General features: G+C 37.5%; 1 protein-coding gene across 1 annotated transcript in view; it reads right to left on the reverse strand.

Moving 5' to 3' along the window:
- rbl1 (retinoblastoma-like 1 (p107)) overlaps positions 1–10,727 on the reverse strand; it is a 64,932-nt gene extending 54,205 nt beyond the window's left edge. The window contains exon 1 of the mRNA XM_028812020.2: positions 10,461–10,727. Within this exon, the coding sequence (XP_028667853.1) occupies positions 10,461–10,634 (174 nt within the window). The 5' untranslated portion in view covers positions 10,635–10,727. The remainder of the gene's footprint in view (positions 1–10,460) is intronic.
- Positions 10,728–14,575: the final 3,848 nt, after the last annotated feature.

The following is a 14,575-nucleotide window of genomic DNA, read 5'->3' on the forward strand; positions in this document are numbered from 1 at the left end:
CCGAGCGTGGGAGAAGCATGGATTTTAAAAACGCGTTGAGTTCATCTGCTGGTCTTCCTCGTGGAATAACTGGTAAAGTTTGACTAAAATGTACAGCGAGTAAAACGACATTACCTCCTTTTTTTTTTTTTTTACGATCTCTGAGATGTTGCTTTTTTCGGTTCAAGGCTTCATAAGCTCTTTTATGTGCCATGGTGTACTTAATAAGTACTAATTATCCCAAACCATCATCTTTGAATGTTGCAAGACTTTCGCCTTGTATGTAGATCGGGGTAATTACATTCATTGCATTCCTAGTGTGAATCACAATCTGATTGTATGGGTGGTTACCTGGCACTGTAGGGTTGCCATCCGTCCTTTAAAATACGGAATCGTGCCGCATTTGAGAATGAAATTGCGCGTCCCGTTTTGAATCAATACTGGACGGGATTTATCCCGTATTTTTTTTATCATTTTTTTTTTAAAGCAGCGTGTAATGCAAATCATCCCACACGCATTTTATGAAGATGCCTCCTTTCCTACTTTTGATTGGGTAATACTTGATGTCATCGTTAGTTTGATTGGTCTTTTTAACTGTCCAGTGAGGAGGGCGTGTCTTTTAAGTACAGTCTGCAAAGTGTTGGCACTGAGATGTGGCGTCAGCGCCATAGTTGAAGCCCCTAACGTTGCGGTCAGCAAGTCGGCTAACATCCGCCATGTGCCGTCTTTCATTTGCGAGAAGCAGATCATAGAATGGTTGAAACTGTTGCCCTTAACGTTGCGCCACGGCGTGTGGTTCGTTTATACCTCGTGTCTTCTCATTAAACTTTTATCTCGCGAATATGTTATTGCAATCCGCAGCGGGAGCGTTTCTATAAACTTAATTTAAACTTACGTTTTACACCGTGCTTTGGTTCCCTTATGAACATGCTTGTATGCTTCACTCGCTCCGTTGTCAATTGTTTAATTAATTTTTTGCTCTTCGCTGTTTGCGGCTGTTCCTCTATTTCCCCCTACTTCATTCTTTTATCTCGTGAATATGTTATTGCAATCCTTAACGGGAGCGTTTCAATAAACTGATTGAAAATAGTTTTGCATTTACCTTTTTAGTAAAAGGCGAGCTTTTAAGCCTGAGAAATCACCCCGTAAATGCACACGTTTAATTGCACATGTGTTAATATGTATGGTTACACAGTATTAAAAGACAGTGAACAACGTCAGTTACCTTTGTTCCCGAGTTTGATAACAGGTGAGCTTTTAAGCCTGAGAAATCACCCCGTAAATGCACACGTTTAATTGCACATGTGTTAATATGTATGCTTACACAGTATTAAAAGACAGTCAAAAATTAACGTCATTTACCTTCGTTCCCGCGTGTGACTCGTGCTGTAAATCTCTTCCTTGTTTTTAGTTCACGTGATTACGTTGGAGGCGTGATGACGCAATACGTGACTCCGCCTCCTCCATTACAGTGTATGGACAAAAAATATGTTCCAGTTATGACCATTACGCTTTGAATTTCGAAATGAAACCTGCCTAACTTTTGTAAGTAAGCTGTAAGGAATGAGCCTGCCAAATTTCAGCCTTCCACCTACACGGGAAGTTGGAGAATTAGTGATGAGTCAGTCAGTCAGTGAGTGAGTCAGTCAGTGAGGGCTTTGCCTTTTATTATTATATATATATATATATATATATATATATAAAAATAAAGGGTTTTAGTCTAAACATACTATGTAGGTAGTATATACACAATATTAATATTGAAATTTATTTTGTATTCGGACATTGCAAAATGATAACACTACACTCAATACAGTGCATAAAGTATTTCACTGAAAATTTTCCCATGCATCTTACAAGTTTTGCAAATATTTTTTTGCCACAAATCAAGTAAAACCAACAAGAAAAATAATGCAAAAATGAAAATCAGCATACACAAATGCTCTCTTTTGTGTCTTTTTGCTGGTATTATATTATTTTCTGAGAAGACAGGCAAATAAGAATTTCATTATACTAAGTAGGAATGTGATGAAAGATTTTTTTTTTTTTTTTTTTATAAATCTACTACTAAACCATAATACTTCACAGATTAATTGAATCAACTCAAATCTTTAATGTCACAAACTCCTGGGGCCTCATGCATAACGCCGTGTGTAGAATTCACACTATAACAAAAACAGAAATGTGCTTATGCACAAAAAAAATCCAGATGCATAAATCTGTGCGTACACCAACTTCCACGTTCTTCCGCTACATAAATCTCAGTCAGAGTGAAAAGTAATGCACATGTACGTGCCTTCTATCCCGCCCCCAACTCCTCCCAGAATTACGCCTCTTTGAATATGCAAATCAATATAAATAGCCCTTAAGCTCAGCCTTCTGTAAAAAGACAATGGTAAATGAACAGGGGAAAATAGAAGAATTTCAGTGAATACCAAGTGGAGGCAAGGAAAAACATACTATTTGTTGGTTTAAACAGTGATATAAATCAACAAAAGGAAGTTGATCGAGTAACATAGCGTGTCGGAGAAACTCGAAAGCTCAAGTTCACAAAATCGTACAGTGCCCGAAAAAAAAAAAAAAAGAAAAAAAAAAAGAAGTGGTCAGATATCAAAGTAGCCGTGAAAACGCGAGTCATAGCCCACCATCTGAGTGTCATATGAAAGCTTATTAGGGTACAGAGAAAAAAAAGGCACACAGTGAGGGGAAAAAAGCATGAAATGTCAACTTTAATCACGTAGTTCAATTTTGTCATTAAAGTAGATCATCATAAACTTAATCTTAAAATCGTTTAATTTACTAGTTTCTCAAATCCCATCGTAACTAAACTAACACGTTAAATGCTTTGTTTTGTATTTTATCTTCTATGTGCTCTGTGTGAGTGAATCACTACGTTCTTCCGGGCTTTCTCTGCCTCCGACAGGATGCAGAATACATTACATTCGTAATATTACAGCTCTCTGAATAATTAAAATACTGAGATGTATATGCAATATTTTCATGATGAGAGGAGTTAAAGCATGTTATTAAACATGGGAACACGGTGGCGCAGTGATTGTACATGTCTCACACAAGATGCTTGCTTTGCCATGCGCGACCTTTGATGAAATACTTTATTGTAGCAGTACTGTCTCTTTCAAACGTACTAACCCCCAATTCCTGTCCTTACTTTTCTTTCTCCAAATACCCATTCGCCACACAATCAGCTCTGTAATAGACGTTAAGCCATCTGTAAGCTTAGAACGCCGATTCTTCAAAACTTTTAAGGAACATTGAAATATCTTCGTAGTACATGTTTAATTATTCTATCCATCTATCCTTCCAGTGTCGCGTCCACCCCAGCAAGAATACAGTGCGAGGCAGGAACAATCCGTGAATGGAATGCCAGCGGCTCGCCAGCGCTGTGGCACCGTGTAGTTATGGTTAAAGTTTTATCTGTATAATAAAATAAACATATTTTGTTACATTTCATCTTAAAAATGATATCATCATATGTAAATATTTGCTTTATAAAGTGGCTCAGGTTGTGCAATATTATAACTGTAGTGCAAGTTTACAGTGACGTATTTGTACTTGTAAGTACAAACAGTTCTACAAGGAGCACTTGATGGACTGATTGAGTGTGTTTAGAGTTCTTGGGTTGAAACGGTTTCTGAACAGCAAGGTCCGTACAGGAAAAGCTCTGAAGCGTTTGTCATATGGGAGCAGTTCAATAGACAGCATGGCCGATAATTCTCTTTCCGATCAGCTGCTGTACAGCTGTGATTCACACTCAGATACAGTGGGATAAATACTCCGAGTGGTGCAGGGAGAGTAATATGGAAAAAGATGATCCGATGTGGCAACACCTAATGGGAGCAGCTGAAAGAAGAAGAAGGTGGTGCAGTGAGAGTAACAACGCTAAAGCAGTTATGGTATTTGGAATAGTTTGACCATTTTGGGACCATTTTATTGTTACAGATTATTAGTTTAATGCATCTGATTATAATTAAACAATATGGGGTTAATTTCAGTGTATTTATAAAGCTGCGTCAGGGATGTGGATCTAAAAAAGAAAGGGTAACCACACAGGAACAGTAGCACTGCTTTGACGCTGGGTGCCGCCAGTCTGCAAAACCGAGCGGAGAACTTGCGTACAACAGGGTATGAGTTACCGTGGAAATGTGCGCGGCTTTACACCAAGTTTAGGTTTTATACATAGCGATTTGAACGTGGAAACGTTCTTATGCAACATTTTTGTGCGTACGCACCATTTATACAGGAGGCCCCTGGAGCTCACATTCTCCAAATTTGACCCTCCTTTACTTACATTTCTCCCAACTTTAAAACTTCCTTTGTAACATCAAATTCATCAGTTTTACATTCATCCTTTATTTCAGAACTCCTGTAAAACAGCTATGTCTTGATGTTTCCAAGATTTTTGAGAGTAATCACTCTTATTTCTTATACCGGTGTATCAATCCAGAATTAGAAAATTATTTCTGCTATCTTTAATTGTAATCAATAAATTTATTATTGTGAGAAAGCATTACATTCAACATAAAATTAAAGTGTGTGTTTTCTATGAATTAAACTAATGAACATCTCAAAAAAAAAAAAATTTTCACCATTTTCTTACACTTACTCTTTACAGTACCTTAATTTAGTTATAGTGGTCCTACACACAGAATATTGTGGTAGTTGAGGAAACGTGTAATTTTTCTGATGGAACATGATTACTTCATGTTCATCCATACACATACAAGCACTTGCAGATGATCTACAAGTCTCCAACTTAAAGGTTAAAGCTGAACCATATATTCGATCTCTTTTCGCTGTTCCATTATTTCACCGAGTAATAATTTCCGTTTGTTTACACTAATACGATCTTTACTCATTTTTTTGAGACTTTCGAATTTTAGTACTTTCATTATTTCTTACCTGCTCTGCATGTGTATTGCGCCAACGTTTTTTTGTTCCTATCAGGTTTTTATTAGGGCTGTTACCATGTGACTGTGTTGGACGATTCCAATACCTTTTTTTCCCATTTAAACCTCTTTAAAAAACTTTTGCACTAAGCTCCTGAATAACCAGAAGAATAGAAGCCTAAATGTTTTATATTAAAACTGTTAACATTATTTTTATAATTAATCTACAGACCACAGGTGCTACCAAACAAAATGAAATTCTGTACGCTAATTGCTCAATGACCATAAATACACTAAAATAAATAAAATTCACATTTTTTAAACAAATAAAATATGTAGGGAAAATGTTTATTCATAATACATATAGCATTAAAGAAAGTTTCTCATTATTACAGGCTGTCATGTCGTTTAAGCTTTCTTTCAAATAAGTACATTATAGAAGAAGATATATTATAAAAAAGGTATATACTTACAAGTTTTAATTACTAATCACACTACAACTTTTTATACATTTAAGAGGGTCAGCTCAGATTGGACGTATGGGAGACAAAGTCACACAGGCAAGATTTCGTTGGTTTGGAGATGTGCAGAGGAGAGATGATGAGTATATTGGAAGAAGGATGTTAAAGATAGAGCTGCCAGGGAAGAGGAAAAAGAGGAAGGCCTAAGAGAAGGGTTATGGATGTGGTGAGGGAGGACATGCAGGTGATGGGTGTAACAGAACAAGATGCAGAGGACAGAAAGATATGGAAGATGATCTGTTGTGGCAACCCCTAACGGGAGCAGCCGAGAGATGAAGATAAGGTTTTTTTATTGTTCATTTTCTCCATCAGGCTAGCCAGACATTCCTAATTCTTGAGGTGTAATCATGAATGTGGATTACCAGTTTATCCATGAAGTATTTGTTTCTTACCACAACTTAAATTGTGTGACAAACACAAACAATGAACAGTACAAACCTTTATATAAAAAAAAAAAAAAAAAAAAAAAAAAAAGGCACAAATTTATTAAAAGTTAAGATGTTTATCAAGAAGATACAAGGCGAATATGATTAAAAAGTTTATATGTAAAATAGTAAACAATAGGCTTAACAGCAAGATTTGTATAAGGCAGCTATGTCAAATTCTTTATCTACTCTTTTTCTAATTAAAAATGTGACCTGCTGCACTAAACACAAGCTTGCTCACCATCTATCCTCAGATAAGCAATGGCCACTAATTTATTGACAAAGTAAAAAGGTCGGATTTCACTAAAGTAGCCTGTTTTGCGGTTTGTCTAATGGCACAAAAGAACTCCTCCAAATCACTTTTCTCCATTTATTACTCCATTTTCTTTAATGTAAAGGCTAATAAGCAAATCTTCTGTCTCTAGTAAAGTCTGCCTTACTGCTATGTGCTCACAGGAAGTTTGCAGCAAAAAGATGTGCGCTAGCTCGGCTATTGTAATACCTCATGTTAAAGAGCACAGCAACTAAATTACTGTAAAGTTAGAAAATCTGATGCTGAAAAAAATTTGGTTTTGCAATCAGCCAATTGTGCCTTTTGAAGTGAAAAATTTGCCTATTTAAATTGGCGGCTGATAAATCAGAGCATCACTAACACAAGTAACCCCCTTAAGTGCAATAAACTGGGAATTTAATACAATTTAATATAATCATATAGTTAAATGAATTTGTAACAACTGATTATTAAAAGCATAAGGAAAACTTTAACTAAATGTGGCTTAAAGCTTGAGAATGTGAGGCTTTTGCCTCATCTAGAGGAGCCACCAAGATAGTTGCGAAAGTTAAAATGAAGTGCATGCGTATAAACTAGTGAGAAAGCCCAAACACCCCTATTTAAAAATGATGATAAGATAAATGGGAAAACCTGTAAGACAACCCGATTAACGAAGTGATATTTAGAATAATGGAAGAATCAGCATGTATACGAAGTTACTGGTGGCTAGTATTTGATTGTGTAAAATGAAAGAATTCTGCCTATTAAGAGTCCGATTTGAAGATGTATTAGATAAAGTAAGGTTATAGAAAAAAGTATAAAAGGGAATGAATAGTATTCATCATCGCTCACTACATGGACTAAGACATTTATGCATATCTATATGTAAATAACCATTCTGCAATTTCATCTGGTCTTATGAAAGACTTCTTTGAAAACAGAGGAAAGTTTTTTCCACTACACAATCAAAACTCTATCTAGAGTTAGCCATACTAGTATTTGACCCTTGTAAAGGTGAATGCTGCACATTGGTGGATGTTTAAGTAAACCCAGAGTATGTAAAGCAATTAAAATAGTTTAAAAAGCACTGTATAGATTTTACTAAATTTAAGGGATGGGGTACTCAATGCCTAAACTGGACCAATCACACTCTATACAGTTGTACATTCTATGGGACTGGCAATTTGATTCACCAAAAAGGACAGGCTTGAGCACATCCCGATGCTAACTGTTTTAGTTGCCTTCCTTGACCTCTTTCATACAGTATCTAACAGAACTTTCTCAAAATAATCATATATAAACTGAAATAATTTACCTAATATTTTTTAGTGATAAAAGTACTGATCATATAAGCTCAACCAGTTTGCTAGGCTCCCGGGGTAGGCTCAGCCTTCATACAATTCTCAGTATGATGAAGTAGGTCTGAAAATGTATTACTGTTGTCACATTCTGCAAAGTGGTATTGGTGCAGAAACAATGTTTTAACACAAACCACCTTTGGCGGCGATGGAAAATTACTGTGGTCTACCAAAAAATTTCATATTCAATATATGAGGCTCACATTTATTGCATGGCCAGATGTTTAGCCTTGGTTTGGGACACAGACAAAGGAAAAAAAAAAAAAAAAGCACACAATTTTTAAGTCGCAACCAAACTACTACATATTTACTTTATATCCCAAGCCACATACAAATTGCTCATAGGGTAATAATACATTAATAATAATAATAATACATTTTATTTATATAGCGCCTTTCCCATGCTCAAGGCACTTACAGAATATAATAAAGAACGGCAGAATATACAGTATATAGCATTGTACAAACCAGATAAATAAATAAAGAAGATTAAGACAGTAAATTCTGAAAAAAGAAAAAAAAAAAAACCAGACAACATAATTGATGGTCTAGCACACACATACAGGTTACATTGGCATCTTGACAGAGATGTAAACTGAGAGAAAGGTAATAAAGTCGAATAGAGCTAAAAGCCTTCCTGAACAGATGAGTTTTGAGTTGTTTTTTAAAGGAATTCATGGAGTCAGCTGACCTGATTAATTTTGGTAGGTCATTCCAGAGTCTGGGCGCTATACAGCTGAAGGCCCTGTCACCCATGGAGTGTAGATTAGTGTGGGGTACAACAAGATTACCAGAATCAGAGGACCTTAGTGGGCGGGCAGGCACATAGTGATGGAGGAGGTCACTGATGTAGTTTGGTGCGAGGTTATTTAAAGCTTTGTAGGTTATTAGTAGGATTTTATATTCGATTCTGTAGGACACAGGGAGCCAGTGAAGACGGAGCAGGATGGGTGTGATGTGCTCGCTGCTGCTGGTTCGAGTAAGGACTCTTGCAGCTGAGTTTTGAATAAGCTGGAGCTGTGATATAAGATTAGAAGGGGCACCTGCCAGTAGGGAATTACAATAATCGATGCGGGATGTGATAAAAGCATGGACAAGTTTCTCAGCATTAGAGAAGGAGAGGAAGGAGCGAACACGGGATATGTTACGGAGGTGAAAGTAAGAAAGTTTCTTAATGTGATTTATGTGGGAGGAATAAGTGAGGGAGGAATCAAAAATGACACCAAGATTTTTTACAGTAGAGGCAGGTCACTGCCAAGATGGACTGGGAAGGAGCTCATTTTATTAAGTTGCATTTTAGTCCCAATTTGCAGGAGTTCAGTTTTATTGCAATTTAATTTTAAAGAGTTCTGCTCCATCCAGGTTTTAATTTCACTAAGGCAGGTTGTGAGCTGAGAAAGCTTTGATGAAGTTCCACTTTTAACATTGAAGTAGAGCTGGGTATCATCTGCATAAAAATGATAACCCAATCCATAACTACGGATAATATGGCCAAGGGGAAGCATATAAATACAGAAAAGCAGAGGACCAAGGACAGAGCCCTGAGGGACTCCTTGTGTGACTGGCACGGAGTTGGATCTGCTGTTGCCAAGACTAACAAACTCTTGCCTATCACTCAGATAGGACTTGAACCACTGGAGGGCAGTGCCAGAGATACCCAGCATGTTCTCCATTCTGGACAGTAGGATGTCATGTCTGACTGTGTCAAATGCTGCACTGAGGTCTAACAGAATTAATATGCTAGTTTGTCCAGAGTCTGCTGCCATAAGCAAATCATTGGTTACCCGTAGCAGAGCAGTTTCACAGCTGTGCCGCGCCCTGAATCCAGACTGAAAGGGTAATACAAAGTTACAATATTAACTAAATATCATTTACAATATGAAATTATGAAAAAGTACACAAGTTCCATTAACAATATTGAAATATCAGAAAACCTTTTTTTCTAATAATTATTGTTTTTGTGGCAAAATAAACACTTCCTTGATATACAGCCAGTTCTGGGATTGGGTTAACTGTTTTGACTGGCAGATTTGATAGACTGGTGATGCTAAACTGGCCTAAATGTACGTGTGAGCGTCTGTATGTTCACCTTATGTCGGGCTGGCGTCCTCTGCAGAGACTGTTTCCTGCCTTGTGCCCGATTGCTTACTGGGTTAGGCTCCAGCTTACCTGTGTTTCTGCTCTGGAAAAGTGGGTTTAGAAAAGGTACGGATTGATGTAAAGTTGGAAAATTAAAACAAAAAAAGTTTACTTCATCAAAGAGACATTTTTTGTTTATTAAATATTGTACCACCTTGTTGTGTGTGACGTGTGACACAGATTTCCTTAGTTCAATCTGAACAACAGATTAGGAATTTTAACGTAATGAATGCTGTGACATTATGACCGGAAGTCGCGTGTTGTTTTTATTTTTCTTTCTTTCTCTCTTTATGTATCGACTTTATAGTGCACTCCAAGAATAAAAGGCAATCCATATACAGAGTCAGAGAATTGGAGATTAAACTAAAAACATCCTTATAGCGCCCACTAATCGCATATACGAATGTAAAAAAAAAAAGCGTAAACAAAAGCGCACGCTGGCAAGCCCACTAAGCTCGGGTTTATGAACACACAAATCAATACCACATACGGTACAAGCAAAACGCCGCATCCAGGCATATCAGTAATGTTAGCGCAAAAATCTGTACACAGGGGCAAACAATTTATGAAACATTACAAACAAATCTGTGTAAACCGTTGACCCTTCAGCACTCGTGCCACTTCGCACGCTGGCTGTTATTAGTAGCAGTTATTTTGTCCCAGACTGTGAAGCGAAAACATGTCCACAAATACAAGAAGCAGCCACGTCTGCTCGTGTCCAAGAAACTCAGATGTTTTGGACGCTTTCCTGTGATTATCGGATATTTTAATTCCCTTTGTCAAAATCCTCCCTAACTTTCTAAAGTCTCGGCACTCCCCCAAGCACCTCCCACCCACACCGAGGTTTAAAGAACCCGTACCTCCAGAGTATACGTCTCCCAAGTCTCAGTAAAGTTCCGTAGTGCTTCAGCGGCCCGATTTTCATCCATATTAAGCTCCTGGCAAAGTACTTTCAAACGGTTTCGAACTAGATTCTCCTCGCCTTCCTCCTCCATGTCGCTGCCCGTATCGGGCTCCGTTTCACGTCCCTTCATGTGCGCTGTCCAGACTCCACCAGCTTCCCAACAACTGGCTCCTCCACTACCCAACAATACACCGCGACGTCGAGTGGCGCGAAAACCAAGGCTTGCAGCCTGAGGGAATGAGGAGGAGCTGCAGCGACCGTCAATCATTTTCACCGAGGGACCTGCCCATATTTTCCACAACAGCCAATCATTAGAAGGAGGAAGGAGCACTAGCCAATAATTTGAATGCCAGGGAAACGGGTCTCAATCATGAGAATGGTGAAACTTTTAATGTGGATTACGCTGCAGAACAGTGCAAGCACCAGGGCTAGCTTTTGGATTTCTTATGTGGCCGTTCATTTAGAGTAAGGGTTTGATCGGAATTATCATTTGAATTTGCAACAGGTAGTGGCACACCACAGGGCAGTGTCATTTGCCAACTATTGTTCGATAATTTGATTCTCTAATTGAATCATTTGGTTAGGTGTAACAGTGTATGCAGATGATACGGCGATGGAGAGAAGAGACCGAAATTTTAAGTACATGGTAGAGCTTGCACAGCGGGCATTACAGGTGGTTGAAAACAGGTCTTTGGACTGGGGATTTAAACTTTGTCTAAATTTAAAAGTATGATTTTTATCCGAAAGAAGAGTATAGACAGTGGATGTCTTTATTTATATGGACAGGTGTTATCTAATGCTCCAGTGTTTTAAGTAGATCGGCCTATGGTTTAATAGAAGACTGACCTGGAGAATTCATATGAAATATTTGGTGAGTAATTGTTAACAGGTTATTAATACAATAGTTCTGTGACAGGATATGGTTGGTGATCGACTAGATTAGTAATGCTAACAGTACATACATTCTTAATTAGATTAAATCTAGATTATGACTGGATAGTATATGGAGTGGCTGCTAGAAGAGTTTTAAATAGGTTAGAAGTCATAAAAGCTGCTCAAAACATCTGCTGTGGAGCGACCTGCACGACTTCTGTTAATGTGTTAAAAGGCTGAAACGGATTTAAAAGGGAGAAAGATTGTTGGGAATAGCTTTGGCTGGGTAATTAATAAATTGGTCCAGGTACACAATATTGGGAACACGAATTATTGGGAACATGGATTATAGCCCGAAAGTGGCTTGGCCCAGTAGTGCACCATTGAAATTTCCAGAGCACGAAATAGATTTACGTTTGATGCAACAAGGTTTAAACTACAGGAGTACTGGCGTTATGAATAAAAAACTAGAAATACAGGGATGGGTGAAGTGGGGTTGGTGGCTATTTTTAGTGTTTTCGTTTTTCTCTCATAGATGTTATTAAGATAAAAAGTTATTTTCTGATATGTGTCAATTAAATGTTTAATAAAAATTTGACTGAAAAATATTTACTCCAGATAATTTATTCATAAAAACAAATATAAACAGATGGGTATAAAAATCCAGTTAGTGGTAAAGTAAGTAGAAGGGTTTTTATTCCATATTTTATCAAATCAAAGGGGAAAAAACTGAGTGAAGGTCTATCATTGTAGAAGGCAGAAATGTTAGCAATAGATATTGGCTTACAGTGGGTGGAACAAGTTAAACCACAGAGTTGTAATATGTGCATATTTATATTCAGTGTTGTAGAGTTTAAAATGCTTTGAATCCAACCTGCATAATTTGTTACTAGAAACCTGTTCTTTATTGTATAGTTTGAAATATATGGGTGGAGTGGTCCAATTTTATTGGGAACCTGCCCACACTAGGAGTGAAAAGCAGACAGTTCTGATAAAAAGACAATTCAAAGGCAAAAGGTGTATATTCTAATTAGTATAGGAAGGGAGGAAGTGGAGTCTGTTGTAAAAGTGGCTGGAATTAAGAAGTGGCAGAAGATATAGGATGAAAGCACAAAGGGTAGGTAGTACCATGGATTATGGGCAAAGAGAATGTATGGCTGACAAGGCTGAGACTAAGGCATACTGCATTGAATTAATAATAGTAGTTATGGGAAAGCATGAGAATTATATGTGTGAATTACTTAAGTTACCAGAAACAGTAGAGTATGTGATGATGTATTGTTCCAAATTGAATGTAGAAAGACTAGAAATGTTTCAAAACAACAAATGCAAAAAGAACTTGGAGCATTTTGTTTTTATTTTAAGGGGACTTACCTGATATATCACTGGGCCAAAGTGCAGTTCTATTTCTTATATTGTATATATTCTTCAATATATACTGTACTTATATTTTTTATCGATGTGTTTTGTACAATATTTTTCACTACTATTGTATAGAACATTTTGATGATGTCCACATTGGGTTGTGTAGCCTCCTTAGCGTTGTTTATGCTCCGGGAAAATGAGCCAAAAACATTTTTTTTTTTTTAACATAAAATGTTATTATGTGTAACAGAAACATGTAAATACCAAAACTCCAACATAGTCACAGTAGGAAAAAGTCAGTCTAATGGTTGCTGCTGTACTGATAAGAGATTTAGTGTACATGCTTCATATTATAAGTTTCAGAACAGTTACAAATGCACATAGCAATTATTCAAAAAGATGTCAAAAGGTTTTTTGGAAATACTTTTTCTGTTGTGTGTATATGACGGGGTAGAATGCCAGTGCCTGATCCACACGATTGACGTGGCCCATTGTGTCACTGTAACTCTCCACAGCACAATGACTTGCATTTACATTTATTTATTTGACTGATGCCTTTATCCAAAGCAGTTTACAACATCTGAGATACAATTGGTTACATTTCCAATTGTAGCACCAGCAGGTGAAGTGACTTGTCAGTGGCTGGATTTGAACCACAACCTCAGGGCTTGAAGTCCAAAGCATTAACCACAACACCACACTGGCTGCAAAACAGGGGAAGGCAGTGCAGGACACAGAGCACAACTCTGATGCTGAAGAGGGCTCCAAACAGCAAACAGACTTCCATATTGCCCCTGACACAATTATTGACAATTGCTGTACTGTGAACAGTGCTTAAGAGGCAGGCGTCTTTTTTATGTCCTTCACCTTGATTGCAGGCATTTTGCCTTTTTGCCATGTACAGTAGCTACTGCATCACACTTGCAGCATGACACATTCACGCAACTGGAGTCGCCAAACATAAAACGGTAATTTGATTGTGCAATGACGTGTGCATCAGTTTTCATTTGAAGTAAGATCTTAAGCAGCTCACGTGAGGTATATACATTTTCCATTGTTATAAAGTAACCTTGGTCAAGCAAAGGGTCCACCAATGACAGCAAAGATGATGTAGGGGAACAATACTGACTGTAGTTGCCACCCAATTGGTCTGTCTGCCAGTGTAATGGGTTCCAGCTGTATCCAGAGTTTGCTTCGCTCAGTAAGTAGAACTTGATATAGCAGTCTTCTCTTGTAATCCACGAGACTTTCGTCAATAATTGTGTCAGGATCAGGAACATAAACCTTCTGCATATTTTTGATGATTACCTGATACACATCCCACAGTTTGTACAGATTTTGTACTGGGTGATTGGCTTCATCATAGTCAATGATATTAATGAAATGTAGCCATTTCATAATGAGTGAAAAACAACATTCACTCATAACTTCACTGAAAAAAATGGGTGTCTGTAACAACCAGTTTGCTGAATAGAACCAAGTCAGAACTGGTTTACCCACTATGCCTTGCAGTATCAGTAGACTGAAAAACACCCACATGTCACTTGCAGCAACAGGCAAATGGTTTACTGCAAATTTTCTAATATTGCTCCGCATAGTGGTTTGTTTCAACAACTGATTTCTGCACAAGGATGTCATTGACAAATCATAAATAATCCAGATATCATAATTAACATACACCTTTAGATTGGGGTTTCCCATAAATGGGCAATGAGGAGATGCAGGACTGTCGGAGCCAAACACAAACATCACTGCCACTTTTAGGTTGAAATCTGAAAAACAGGTGACAGTTTCACTGTCTGGGTTTCATGACCAATTCAAATGGTCATCATT

This window comes from Erpetoichthys calabaricus, chromosome 10 (genome assembly GCF_900747795.2).
Source record: "Erpetoichthys calabaricus chromosome 10, fErpCal1.3, whole genome shotgun sequence".
Lineage (NCBI taxonomy): Eukaryota > Metazoa > Chordata > Cladistia > Polypteriformes > Polypteridae > Erpetoichthys > Erpetoichthys calabaricus.